Source organism: Heloderma suspectum, chromosome 13, assembly GCF_057233095.1.
Source record: "Heloderma suspectum isolate Gila_16-S chromosome 13, 16-S_ref, whole genome shotgun sequence".
NCBI lineage: Eukaryota > Metazoa > Chordata > Lepidosauria > Squamata > Helodermatidae > Heloderma > Heloderma suspectum.
Genome location: NC_139470.1, coordinates 25,203,053 through 25,217,527, shown reverse-complemented (window position 1 = coordinate 25,217,527; position 14,475 = coordinate 25,203,053). Strand labels below are relative to the sequence as shown.

Sequence of the window (14,475 nt, the reverse complement as noted above, 5' to 3'; positions counted from 1 at the left end):
TACATTTTTTGCAGGGTAGCTGGTTAACCACCCTGAACTACCCAACAACAGACCATGGATTCTCAAGGTGGTTTATTCAGAAAAAAAAAAATGAGCCACACTGCACAGTTAATAAGCCATCCTGTGAAAAATGTCCTGGGTTCAGACAAAACACTAACCCACCCAACAAAATCTCACGGTTCAACAACAACGCACTCAACCACTGAGTGTGGGTTACCGTGTTGTGCGAACCCAGTCAATGACTGGATTCGCACAACACAATAACCCGCACTCAGTGGTTGGGTATGAGTTGAGCGTGGGTTGTCTTTGAACTGTGGATTGTTGTTGAACTGTGGTTATCGCGTTGTCCGCAGGGTGGTTTATTTTTCTCAAACAAGCCGCCCTGCGAACACATGGTTTCTTGTTGGGTTGTGAACTGTGGTTTGTTCATGGTTAACATGCCATAGTTTGTTAGCACGGCTGGGTTCAGACAACACAATCACCCACATTTCAACGGCAACCCATGATTCAACGACAACCCACACTCAACCGATATTGAACCACTGAGTGGGGGTTATCATGTTGTGTGAACCCAGGCCATCACAGAGGGGGAAATAAGCCACAGTGATTTTTTCCCCCCAATGTGCGTGCCAGTGGCGTGCCGGAGGGATTTGCGTAATTATCCTCTGCAGCACGGCTTGTCATGTCATGCAGACCTGGGCAGGGTGGCTTACTGCTGTGGGTAACAAGTCACCTAGAACCCATGAGCTGTTGTAGGGTTCTGGGTGTCTTGTTACAGATGGCAACAAGCCACCCTGGCCAGGTTCGCATGACCCGACAAGCTGTGCTTGACACACACGACGGAGGAAATAAGCCACTGTGGCTTATTTCCCCCTCTGTGATCATGTGAACCAAGCCAGAGTGTCCTTTATCTAAAGCATTCTTTAAGGCCTAAGTTTAAGTAAAAGAACTGCATAAATACCTTCTCTCTTTTTAAATATTTTTTTTTATTCTTATCTTAAACTCAAATTGGATCAGCCAAAGCACAGTTTATAGTCTTAACACTGCAATGGAAGTTACATGCAAACATGTGAGACTGCAACAAAATGTTGCAGTGTTAAGTGCTGCTGTTCAGTATTCCAGCCATTCCATTCTGTTCCCCCTGCACTCCTTTTTTCCATTCCGCCGCCTCCACCAATAGCCAGTCAGCATACTGTGGCCATTGAACATACTGAATCCTCATTGGGCTGTTTTGAGTTCCCTCACTAGAGTTTTTCCCCCTAATTTTTTTGGTATACTTGTATGAGCCTTGGGGTTCCCCCAAGCTGGCGCGTAAACTTCCCTCTTGTATCTGGACAGTGCCATGTTGGCTACATAAATAACGGCACTCAGTGCCTGAACATCAGAAATAGAGGGAACGATGGTGACGTCGACAACGTTAACAGGGGTTTTAGCTTGAACTCTCTCTGGTGTCTGGGGGTTCAAGGCAGGATGCATTAGAATAATTAAAGTCAGATACTCGTATAAAGAGCTTAAAAATATCAAAATACTGAAAACAGCAGCTAAGCTATGTTAATAGCCGCAAAAATGTGACAAGCGCTGCCAGATTTAGAATCATAAGCAATGCTCTGGGGCGGGGGGGGGGGGGAAAGAAACACAAGCTTTTATTCTGAATGTGAATACTGTGGCATTTACAACACAGGAAATGGCAATTTGAATGAGGAGCTCTAAATATGTGCCTGTTTGCATTTGAATGAAATTGTGGGCATGGATTGAAATGGAGAAAGCTCTGATCGTGATGCCTCAGTAGCCTCTCAGATCTATACTCGCCAGAGTTCCTAGCATTTAAAGATGCAATCCTATGGGGATAGGCAGCCGCCTCCGAACTCGGAGGTGACCGCCTATCCAATGCAAGGCAGGAGAAACACGGAGGGGATCGTTCCCTCCGTGCTTCTCTTGCCCTGCATTTGCAGCTAGACAGCTGATTTTTGGCTGTCTAGCTGCAGGAAGGCGGAGCGGAGGAGGTGGTGGCTGCTGGACGACACATAGGATGTGTCATACTGGCATTTCCGCCTTCCCCGCACCGGAATGCCCCTTGGAATGCCCCATTTTGGCTGCTCCACACTCCTTTTCTGAGCATGGAGTGCAAGGCCGTTCCACACTGCCTGTGAGGCAGCGCTGAATGGGGGGAAGGTCGGTTCTCTGGGAATTGACCTTGGAGCGTGGGTTCCAAGGTTGGTTCCCAGAAACCCACATATCTTATGGCGATCTAGCCGCTGACTAGCAGCCATAGGATTGCTCCCAAAACCACTTTAAAAAGTATTCCAAGTTTGAAGTGAGAGGGCGATTTGGTCTGGGTCCCTGTAAGTTTTCCAAATTCTGCTTTTTGTGTCAACTCAAGAGCACAGGTTTTCGGGACCTTTGGTTTTAAAACTGCCCCAAACTGGAACCAACATGAAAGAAAGAGGGGAAAAACCCACCTATCAGAGTTCCTAGCTTGGATGATTTGTAATGGAAGGAAGGGGGGGAGGTATGCTTTTTTGAAGGGGGCAAGAAAGTGGAGGGTGGTTCTGGCATTGCTTCACCCAAAAAATGTAACATGCCAACAGCATATAGGCCTGGTTCTCACAAGACGCAAGCATGTCACTTGATTTCTCTAGGCTTGATGACTGGTGAAGCTGAACATGTGGAGAGGGGCTGGGGGGTGCGGGTGGAAAAGCGATGCAATTGAGGAGGTGATACAAGGAGATCCAAAAGTTTCATCTGCGTACATGCAAGTCATCGGCTGATGTTGCAGTCATTGACCTGGTTCACACATAACAAAAACCCATGGTTTGTTTAACCCATGGTTAATCCATGGTTTGTTGCCCTACCCAGGGTTTGGCAGACAGTTGAACAAACCATGGCTTGTTTTCTCAATCTCTGGGTTGTTTGTTTCCCTCTTCCTACACCCGCTCCCTCCCTGTCTCCCAAATGCCTTTGCTGTGCTGTACTGCTGGCATGTAGAGCAGCTAGGTTTGTTGTTTTTTACTGCTCTTGCCTGCCGCCTCTGTAGTCTGGTGAAACAACCCTTAGTTCTGGGTTCACACATAATGATAGCTCGTGGTTTAAACAACCTAGAGTTCACAATCCAACAATAACAGTTGTTGTGGGTTCTCTTTTTATGGTGTTCATGGTTAACAAACCATGCTTTGTTAGTGCAGCTGGGTTTGCACATCACGACAACCCAGAATTCAACAACCCATACCATGGGTTAGCACTATGTGTGAACCCATTAAGTGATAGACTTGTAAGTGCGATTGAGCTAGGACTGATGTTCCTTCCACTTGCCTGCAAACAATCAGCAAACACCTCTCCCTGGTTGACCTTTTCTCCTGTTCTCAACTTTTCCATGTTCTCCTCTCTCTCTCTCTTTTCTCTCCTCTGTTTCCAGTTTGCTTCCTCAGGGCTTTTTACTATATGGCTCCTTTGGTTTCTGATCTAGTGGCCTTTCTCAGTTCCCGTAACAACAGCTTTAGTCGTACACCCCTCCTGCCTTTAAGGTGAGCTCCCACCCTTTTCTTTCCTTACCCACCTCATCCTCTCCCATCCCGCTTCAGCGTCGCATCATCCTCGGGGTGGAAGGAATGCAAGCATCCCAGAGATGCCCATATATTCATCTCTGTCAGCTTGCTGTGCACATCTCTCTAGCCATCTTTCACAGTCACGTCGCATTTTTAAAAGTACGTTTCTGAATTTGCTTGCCCGTCTCTTGGACTTGTGTCCTTTCGAAGCCGTGCTTCCTTCTCCCGTGCATGCATTTGTAATAGTGTCTGATGACGTTTTAGTGTGAAATCCCTGAGGCCAATGTCTCCGGGGTGGAGGGCATGCAGACATTTCCAGGTCCAGTCCACAGCATCTCCAGGTAGAGCTGGCACAGATTCCTGGAGAGCCGCTGCCTTCCTCAACCTCGTGCCAGTGGAGGCTGGTGGCTCCAGCATCAGTGGGGCTCCGGGTTTCAGTCAGAACCAGTCAGAACTCTAAAGGAGCTATCCCTCCACCGTCTGGTGCCCTCCAGATGTCTTGGACAATCCTAGCATTCCTGACCATTGACCATGCTAGCTGGGGCTGATGGGAATTGATTCCTGGAGAGCACCAGGTTGCAGAAGGCTGATGTAGACAATACTGTGCTAGAGGTACAGTTGCTTGACTCCGCGTAAGGCAGCTTCCTGTGTTCCTGTCAGCTCTGTTGGGCTGCAGCTCAGTGGCAGAGAACTTGCTTTGCAGGCTGAAGGTCCCAGGTTTGAACCCCGGCATCTCCAGGTAGGCCTGGGAAAGTCCTCCTTCTTGGACCCCGGAGAGCCACTGCCGATCAGAGGCATTTTGAAGACTAACGGGTTTATTGTGGCACCGGTTTTCGCTGGCCAGAGCCTGGATCTGAATGCACTGAGTGCCTTCCTCCATGGGCAGAGAGATGTATGTGGTGTTGTTTTTGTAAAATCATTTTTAATCCTGCTTTTTGCCCCCCCCCCCCCGCAGTTGATTCACAATCCCAGGTTAAAAGCACAATGCAATAAACTAATAATAAGGGGTTGGATCCAGGATCTGCCTTCCGCAAGAGGAAGGGTTCTGCTAGTGGAAGGCCTCTCTGCCCAATTTTGGGGGATCCCCTCTTCCCTCTACCCCCCCCCAGATCTCCCCATTCAGCAGGGTCTCCTGACTCTCTGTGTAGCATTTTCAGGGGGCGGGGGGGTGCCACCGTGGGAAGGTGGGGGCGGGGAAGTCCACTTCTGCCAGTGCAGTTGACCCAGCATAAATCTGGATCCAACCCACCTTGAGTGCCATTTTTTGGGTAGAAAGGCGGGGTATAAATCAAATCAGTAAAAATAAACAAATAACCCAATATAGTAATAATGCTGATGATAACAACAAGAAAGAAATGGAGAAGTAAAAACCCAGACCAACTGAAACGTAACTCAAAGCCAGCAGAAGGATGTAATCTAGCTGAGGATAACGCTTGATGCAAATGGTGAAGTTGGCTGAGGTCCACCAGGACTCATGCCACAATATACCTGTTCAACCTTTAAGGTGCCGCAAGGCACTTTAATGGCAACAGACCTGCCCCTCTGGAGTTTGCCAGGTGGCGTGGATGGAACTGGGCAGAGGGGGCTGTTGTCGTTTTAAGGCGGCTTTATGTGCGGTGCGACGCTTCCTGGACTTCGTCCCCTGAGACTGCAGATTGGATTCTGCACAGGTGTGAATTTAAAAGCATCCCTGGACTGGCGTTTATGTGGTCTTCTTGCAGTGCACCTGAGCAGACTCGTAAGTGCAGCCCTGCAATTCACTTTAGGGAGTGTGCTTTGATATTGCAGCTTCCCACCGTTGCAAAAGCAACCTCTGTGGCTTCTGCATGACCCAGAAAAAGCCGGTCTGCTGTGGTATCCGTGGGTCAGGTTCATAGAAATCCAAACCCATTTGAATCCATTACAGAAGTGTCCGACATCCCTCGCTTCCACTGCCACCCTATCACCTGGTGCCCCCTCTGCCACGGGCTTTCACTTGCTCTGCTGCTGCCTCTGCCCCCAAAAGGTTTCCCTGAAAAGGTTTCCCGATGGCGCACTTTCCAAGGGGAGCAGAGTCAGTGCTCCGCTCCGCTCCGTGCCTGCCGCTCACCGTTTTCAGGTTATCCCCAAAGCAATGCCCAGCGTTGGCATGTTGGGCGTTGCATTTGGGGCCATCTTTTGGGGGAGTGGGGAGGCGGTGGCAGGCAAGGGGTGCAAAATGGCGCAGGAGGCGGGACGAGCAGTGGGGCAGGGGGAGGCAGGCGAAATGGTGGAGGTGACAGCAGCGGGGACGTGGGCGAAACGGTGGCGGTTGCGGCAGGGGGGATTGCGGGCGAAACAGTGGAGGTGGTGTGCAAATTGGTGGGGGGGGAGGAAGAGGAGCAGGCACCACCATTTCGGCTCCCGTTGACGAGCGCCGCTGCCCACCCCCGGAGAACCCTTTCACGGGGATGGAGGCATGAGTGCCCGTTGCTTTGGCCGGCCAAAGGGGTTGACATGGCTGGGGAGGGGCCCTTCTGAGCCTGTGAACCCTGGCAGCTGCCCGGCCGTGCTGACCCCTGACGCCCGCCCTCCTGCTCAATTCCGTGTGTGATCACTATGGTGCAGATTTTTTTTACTGGATTGGTCCACACCTGACTGCACATGTTGAGGTTTTCTACACATGGGGGGTGGAGGGCGTAGGCCAGCGTGTTTCTGGCACTCCGCATGCAAAGCATCTGTATGCATCCTGTCAGTGATGGCTCCAGTTCATCTGGAGGGCCCTTGAATAAGAGCATTCACTGCCTGCCTATTCACTCATTGACACCACTGCCTAGAGGCAGAGGGTGAGGTGGGCTTCTGCTCCTGCTGTTCCTTCCCCTTCTTCTTCTCTTTGCCCGCTCACCTAGAGAGGGTGTCAGGAGTGTTTCTGAGCGCATGGAGTGGGATAGCAGTTCAGACTCTGAAGGAGAACCGTCAGACATGGGGGAGGTGTTTTCCCAGGCTAGTCCAGATATGAGTAGGCCTGCTTCTCAGGTTTCAAACGTACAGATGGCCGAGCTTGAGGGTCCCTCCTCACTCCCCCCCCCCCGTGAGAGGCAGCGAACAGGAGGTTGACCTAACAGATGCCAGGCGCAGGCGCAGAGCAAAGAGAGAGAAGGCGGGGCGGAACGTAGACGGTCTACCCGATTGGCCTTGCATGAGAAGCTGCGCTTAGAGGCCCCACGAGAAGAGAGGGACCTCCCCCCCCTTAAGTTAGGCTAGCCAGACCGCCTCCCTCTTCAAATGGCGGGCAACTCTCGTAAATCCCATTTGCATCCCCTGAAGGCATTCCTTGTAGATGGAGAGTTTCTCTGAGAATTTGCATCTGTATGACCCTGTGAAGTAATGGATTAAAAGCTGTAGACTGAAGCCTCTGGTCTGTGTATGTTTGGTCGTTGAAGTAAAGTGGGGGCTAAGGGAATCCTGACAGCGGGCAGGTGAACAGGCAGTAACAGCAAAGAAGGGGAGTAGCCCTGTGAGGAGGCTTTGAGGACTGGCTTTGGGGCCCCTGCTGGGTTAGGCGCCTTGGCAATTGCCCGACAATGTCAACCCTTGACACCAGCCCTGTATCTGGTGTATGTGTGTGGAGGCACCGTTTCCGTTGTAGGGTGTGGCGTAAAGGCTTGCACGTAACATAATCAGCAGAGGCTGGGGGCTCCGATGTCAGTGGGGCAGCGAATCCGCTTTGGGATTCAGTCAGAAACAGTCAGAACTCCAAAGGAGCTATTCAAGCACCCTGGATAGCTCCTTTAGAGTTTTGACTGGCTCTGACTGAAACCTGGAGCGGATCCACTGCCCCACTGACGTCAGAGCCCCCAGCCTCCACTGCATGTAATCTATCTTTCCATATGAACGAATGAATGAAATCTGTGTGAGAGCCACTGGGACTCGGGAGACCCAGCTTCTAATCCCCACTTGGCCATGAAGCTCACTGGGTGACTTTGGGCCAGTCCCCGACTCCCATCCTAATCTACCTCTCAGGGTTGTTGTGAGGATAACATAGAAAGGAGGAGGACCCTGTAAGCCGCCTTGGGTTCCTTGCAAGAGGGATAAAGATGGGATATAAATGTAATAATAAACAGTAATAACTAAATTCTGCAAGGTCCAAACACCCATTCCTGTTGATATTTTTGACTGCATGTTGGAGAAGGAGAAGGGAATTCGCCCCCACCCACCTCTGGTGTTTTTTATCCTAGCCCAAGTGTTGGGAAATGAGCAGGTTTTTTTAAAAAAATAAAGAAATTGCACATTGTGCTTGCAGACAAATGAGAGCTATACCTGTCCTTGATCACATTATTCCTGTGTGGGTGGGGGAGGATGCTGGAGTCATCTCTGCTGAGTCTTACAGCACCGCTAAAGACCTGACGCCAAACGACCCGGCTCGTGATCTTGAATGCAGATGATGGAAACTGGCTCTCCTCGCTCTGTGCCCCCTTCTGCATGCAGCCCCTTCTGTACCTGGGTGCCGCATGAATTCCGCCCCACCCCAGCCACGGCAGATCTGACCTTCTGCATCCTTCATTTCAGCTGCGCTGATTGTTCAGTATTCTGGAACTGAACCCATCCTCCTTCCTTGGAATGTTCTTGAAAACTCAATAGCAGCTCAGCCAACGGGGACCTGCCGGCAGGTGACAGGTAGCCAGTTCCTGGCTTATTATACATGTAAGACGAGGTCCCCGGGTTGAGTTGCTGGTTGTGTCAGTTTGCAGATGCTGCCAGAGTTATGATAGGAGTGGTGTGCGTGCGCGCACGTGTGGGCATGCCTCATCTGTGTCCATTTGCATATGATGGTTGTTCCTAGCAACCAAGCCCTTGCTGTGATCATCCATGTGTGGGCATGACATGCTTGTATTTTTCCTTTTGGCTTCACCGATTTCTGGTTAATTCTCCCCACCCCGCTGTTTGTGTATGTGTGTGTGACATTTTTACCCCGCTCTTCAGCCAAAAAAGGTTCCTAGCGCAGCTTAGGAAGCGTAATAACAGGACAATCCCTGCCCTCAGACTTAGAATCTAAAAGACACAGCACAAAAGGAAAAGGCGTTGGGAGGGAGGAGGGGAAAAAGCAGCAGCAAAACTCAAGACACCATTTCTTAGTTTAAAAAATCTTATAGGTCATCCTTCCCCAACCTGGTGCCCTTCAGTTGTGGTGGGCTACAACACCCAGAATCCCCTAGCCAGCATAGTGCGCTCTCTCTCTCTCGCTCTCTCTCTCTGATTTACAGTATTTTACCCCACTCTTCTGCCAAAAGAAAGGCTCTTAGAGTGGCTTAATAAGATTAATAAATTAATATATTAATTAATAAGATTGATTAATAATGAGGCAGTCCCTGCCTTCAGGTTTACAGTCTTCAATACACAACACAAAAGGAAAAGGGATTGGGAGGGAGGAGAAAAAAAGCAAAACTCAAGCTCCAGTTCTTATAGGTGTTCTTTCTGGCAGGGAAGGGCGAAACAAGCTCTGTGCAGCTGTTCCTTCTCTGGCCGATGGATGGGGCCAGGTCAGTTTTCCCCTTCCTGTGATGTTCATCCTGAGAGGCAGAGGGTGCAGCTTCCCTTGGCTCATATATATGCATGCTAGAGTCTGCCAATCTTGCAACTCACTCCTCATATTGAGGAATGGACAAATCTGTTTCTCTTTCTTTAATGCCACATTCCTTCATGCACAAGTTCCTTTTGTCCTGTCTCTGCATAATTTTTTTTAAGTCCTCATGAAAATGACTACTCAGTATTTTTGTGTGCATTTTCATAGACACTGAAAACAGTGTCTGCACATTTATAAACGTTTCCCCCTGATATACACATTTTTGCAAGCAATTTCCCCAAGTTTGCAAATGATTCCACTATGGTTTCCACTTTTTTGTATGCTCTCCCCCCCCCCCCCCCCGGCTTATCTGTGTATTTTTGTACACATTTTTGGATGTGGTAACTGCATCACAACATTCAGAGAAGTGCGGAAACCAGAGGATAACTGCAATCCAGTTCATTTATTAGTTCAGGAAGTGCAGATTAGGTTGGTGCATTGCAAACCCAATGAATTTCTCCCCCATCTCTACTCATAAAACTCCCCCAAAGCAAGAAGCTTTAGGGGTTGAGAGAGAATTCACACCATGACCCTTGGGGCCAGGGCAGGCGTCAAGGGTAGGTACAGCTGGGCACCTGCCAAGGGTCCACACCTCAGCAGGGGCCCACTGACAAGAGCCCTGGGACTGGCTCTTCTTCTTCTCCATTGCATCCTACCTGTTCATCTGCCTTTCACTCTGGTCAACAGTGGTCAACAGTGGTGGAGAGGAGGAGGAGCAGGAGATGCTGCGGCCTCCTTGCTCACCATCTCTCTGCCTGCGAAGCAAGCAAGTGGGGGCAAGGATGAGAAAGGGGAGGACGAGCAAGAGCAGCTGGGGACCATGGTGGTGAGACGGTGGACTCACTGAGGGAGGGGGTTCCATTGAGGGTGTCTTGCCCAAGGACCTTCCAAAACCTGGACCCAGCACTGTTTGGGGCCATTTGTCCAGGCTCACCTTGGTTTGGTTTTTAAGTGGAAGTGATGCTACCCACAAATGCTCATTGTTATGATGGATGAAGGCCTGTATATTGCACACACGAGCATGTCTGTCTGTGCGCAACACATCTCTGAACTCTCTGTCTATACCAAAGATAGGCAACCTGGCGCTAGGGACAGGGAGAAATTAATTTGGTTTGCATTTTAATGCAAACTTAGCTAATTTTGCACCTTCAAACCACTACGCAAACCAAAACCCAGTTATCCGACAAAATCCTCACCTTTCCAAATTTTGCAGTGAAGTTCTCTGGTGTACATTATAGACAAAAAATGTGCATGTTTTGAGCTAACATTAAGAACACATGGCGTTGGGGAAATTGCTTGCACAAGTGTGTATATTAGACAACACTGCATACAAAATGCAAGTATTCGGAGAGCAAAATGCACACAAAAATGCATCTGAATTTTCATGTGAACGTAAAAAAAATTATCAAAGTGTGGGATGAATCAAACTTAAAAATGGGAAAATGATAAACTGAAATTGACAGACCCATTCATTGCTACTTGGCCCTCTCCAGATATTTTGGGCTAGAACTCCCATCAGCTCCAGTCAACTTGGCCAGTGGTCAGAGATTATGGGACTTGTAGTTCAAACCTGTAGAGGGCTTCGTGTTGCCTATCAGGAGAATGTATAGGTTTTTTCCCTTGCTGTCTATATATAAATATAGCAGTAAAGGGCTTATAATTGGTGTGTGTGTGTGTGTTCTTTTACACTTTTATTTCATAGTTGTGGACAACCAGCTGCTTGGGTCATGTTCTTTGTGAATTTCTTGCAAATACTTCCTCATTCTTTTGTTTTCTGCATTTTGCAGCTTTTTCTCAGATCTCTTGGATGATTCACATTCTTTTATCACCATTGGGGGTCGCTCAATTGGGGATCAAAAATGTTGCAGGGGGGGAGATCACCCACACACACACACACACACACACACACACACACACCTCCTTCCAATGTAGCTCTTTTGGCAGATTTGTCATACTTTTCTGAGAAGGGAATGATGGGGGAATGGCAATAGCAGCTCAGTGATGGAACACACGCTTTGCATGCAAAGGGTGCATAACTTGAACTCAGGGTAACCCTTCACGCATGTGATGAAGTGGATTGTAGTCCACGGAAACTTTTGCCATAATAAATTTGTTCATCTTTGAGATGCCACAAGACTCGTTTTTTCTGCAACAACATGGCTACCCATCTGGAAAAGCTTAAATCCCTGGTATCTCCAGGTAGGGCTGGGGAAGATATTGGCCATTCTGACTGGGGATGATGGTAGTTGTAGTTCAGTACACTGGAGGGCATCAGGCTGATGAAGGTTGCCTTAGAGGGCCTTGCTCTCTTTATGAAACACAATATTGTACTCTCTTTCCTATACCCTATCTCAATTTCCATTTTGTGCGTGGGAACTATCCCCACCCTATATATACTGGTGGCTATTGCATAGTTCTGTTTTCTCCTAGAAATATCAGCAACTGGCCCCGTTACCCCTCCCTCCACCCCAAAATAGAGGATTGTTCCCCATTCCTCTGCCTGCCTTTGTTACTTCCTCTGTGATGCTGTTTCCATGGCACTGACCTCTAATAGCCTATTTTAGCTGGCCGGGTCTATGGAGAAGGGAGCGCAGTGAGTGTGCACTTCTGGTGGTGGTGAGGCTGACGCTGCGAGGTTCAGCGGGATTCACATGAACCCACAAGAGGCGGCTAAAGCTCCGTTTGGATGTTGTGCTTCCAGTGGGAATCGCAGCCATGAGGATTATTCGCTCTGAAGTCCTACTAGTAATGTAAACTGAAACACCGGCACAAGTCGGAACACACAAACTGCCTTGCCGGAACAGACAGTGTCCATCTGTTCTATCTCTTTGGTTCGCTGAGGACCGTAGTTACCCCAGAAACTCCCCTGAGTACAGAGATACTGCTTTTGTCCATGGAGGTTTCATTTAGCTGCCTTGAGTTATCAACTTGGGTGGGGGGTAGATTAAAAAGCCCCAAAGGCTAATAGCCTTCCTTCACAGGGAAGGGAACTCTATCCCCTTCTTTGTTTTAGTTGTACATACAACCTGCCTCTGCTCCTGTCCACAGCTTAAAAAGAACTTTGTAGTGCATGCGTATGCATGCATGTCTGTCTGTCTGAATGTCTGTCTGCCTGAGCATTTTGGACACAAATTTAAGGCTAGCTGTAGAAGCAGAAGTGAAAGGAAGTGGAAGTTGTAGTTGATCACAAGCTGAATACGAGTCAGCAGTGTGATGAGGCTGCAAAAAAGGCAAATGCAATTTAGGTTGTATCAGTAGAAGTATAGTTTCAAAATCATGGGAAGTGATAGTTCTGCTCTACTTTTGTGCTTGTTTGACCTCGCCTTGAATACTGCATCCAGTTCTGGATGCCACACTTTAAGAAAAATTCAGATAAATTGAAAGAATTCAGAGAAGGGCAACCAAGATGATCAGGGGACTAGAAACTAAGTCCTACAAGAAATGATTGAAGCTACTGGGTATGTTTAGACTTGAGAAGGAACGCCTGAGGGGGGATATGACAACACTTTTCAAGAACCTAAAGGATTGTCATACAGAAGAAGGATGCAGCCTGCCCTCTATCGTCCAAGACTGTAGGACACAAAATAACGAGCTTAAGTTACAGGAGGGCAGATTTTGGTTGAACATCAGGAAAGAACTTCGTAATGTTCAGAGTGGTCAGGCAATGGAACCCACTGTCTAGGGAGGTGGTGGGCTCACTGTCCCTGGACATATGCAAGCAGAGACTGGAGAGCCATCTGTCAGGGATGCTTTAAACTGGATTCCTGCATTGAGCAGGGGGTTGGACGTGATGACCTCAGTGGCCCCTTTGAACTCTGTGTTTCTACAAGTGACTTCTCTTTGCTGTCTGTACTAATAATATAACTTCCATATGTGCTATTTAGATATATAGAATATGTTTTCTGGTTTTAAATCCTGTACTACGTCCTGGAATGTAGGGGGCATGTAAAACCAAAGAAGGTCCGGTATGGGACAGCCCAGACCACTGTAGTTTCTCTCCCCTGCCCACCACCCTATCTGTGCCTTTCATAGTACCATGCAGTCAACTCGTCCCTCTCTCTGCAGCGTAGGCTTCCCCCACCCCCTTCCTCTCTCTATCCGCCCTGTTAACGGCCTTCCTTCTTCCTGCTGTAGGATGACATGCAGAGGGTCATTGACCAGCAGCTGATGGACAAACATCCAAAGGAATGGAGCCAGCCCACTTATTCCTTCTCCAGCGGTCACGGAGCAAAGCGGCGCGCCAGACCCTCTCCCTTGCTGAGACCAGAGCAGCAGGGGTCTGAGCCCATCGGGGCAGAAGGGAATCGCCTCTTTTCCTTTTTCAAGAAAAATTAATTGGAATGGAGCAACTACTCTCCAGTTACTCTTTTTAGTTTAATTTAATTTTATTTTTAGAAGAAGGAAGCTGGAGAGGTTCGGCAAGCCCAGCCTGTGGCAGATGGTCCCAAATTCTGATCATGCAAGAAACCGCCTGAAGGGCAAACCCTTAACTCTGCACTATTTTTGCAGCCCATGTGGTCTGAACTCAATGTTTACACGCATCATCGTCCAACTGCCAATCCCCTGCGTGGCAGCAATGGAAAGGACTCTTCTTCCTACCTTAAGCAAACACGATAAGAAAAATGCAAAACCTTCAGGGTGTCTCGTCTGGGTCCGCTGTTTCTGCTGTGCATAATCCAGATGTCTTAAAGTTGTTCTCTTCCTGCTTTAAAGAGAAAACTTTAAAGGAGCAGTCCAGGTGTAGCAGGCTGGGGCGTGGGCGAGTGCAGAATGTTCATGAGCTGGAGATGACAGGAAAAAAAGGCAGAACATCTTACTGCTGGGAGTTGAAGTCCAACCTATCTGGAGGGCATCAGGTTTAGGAAGGCTGCTTTAAAGCCATGTTAGGTTTAGGGGCTGAAAGGGCAATTTAACAGGGTCCCAGATGCATCCCTACAGCAGCATTTGCAGGTGTGTGTTGGAGCCCCCCTTTTTTTTAGTCTTCTATGGCGGGTGACGTGGCAAAATCAGGCACACGGGAGAGAGCTGAGCTACCAGTGTGACTCCTATTCCCAGCAGAGGCTGGTGGCTCTGATGTCAGTGAGGAATCTGCTCCGGGTTTCAGTCAGATCCAGTCAGGAGCTATCCGAGGTACGGTTAGCTCCTTTAGAGTTCTGACTGAAACTCGGAGCAGATCCACCGCCCCACTGACCTCGAAGCCACCAGCCTCCACTGTCTGTTCCCCTGTACACGTTCACAGATACTGCGGCTTCAGGAGAAAATGTACGTCCATCGCCAGTCGAAGTTGGGAAGCACCCTGCAGCGGTAGGAGGCCACGTTCAAGCAGGCGGCTTCTTTTCCTAGGCAACCACC

General features: G+C 48.9%; 1 protein-coding gene across 1 annotated transcript in view; it reads left to right on the top strand.

The window, feature by feature from the left end:
* The window catches only part of BICDL1 (BICD family like cargo adaptor 1), an 88,684-nt gene extending 74,926 nt beyond the window's left edge, over positions 1-13,758 (top strand). Inside the window, exon 10 of the mRNA XM_084820515.1 lies at positions 13,258-13,758. Coding sequence (XP_084676641.1) covers positions 13,258-13,458 — 201 coding nt within the window. The 3' untranslated portion in view covers positions 13,459-13,758. The remainder of the gene's footprint in view (positions 1-13,257) is intronic.
* The last annotated feature ends 717 nt before the right edge of the window (positions 13,759-14,475 follow it).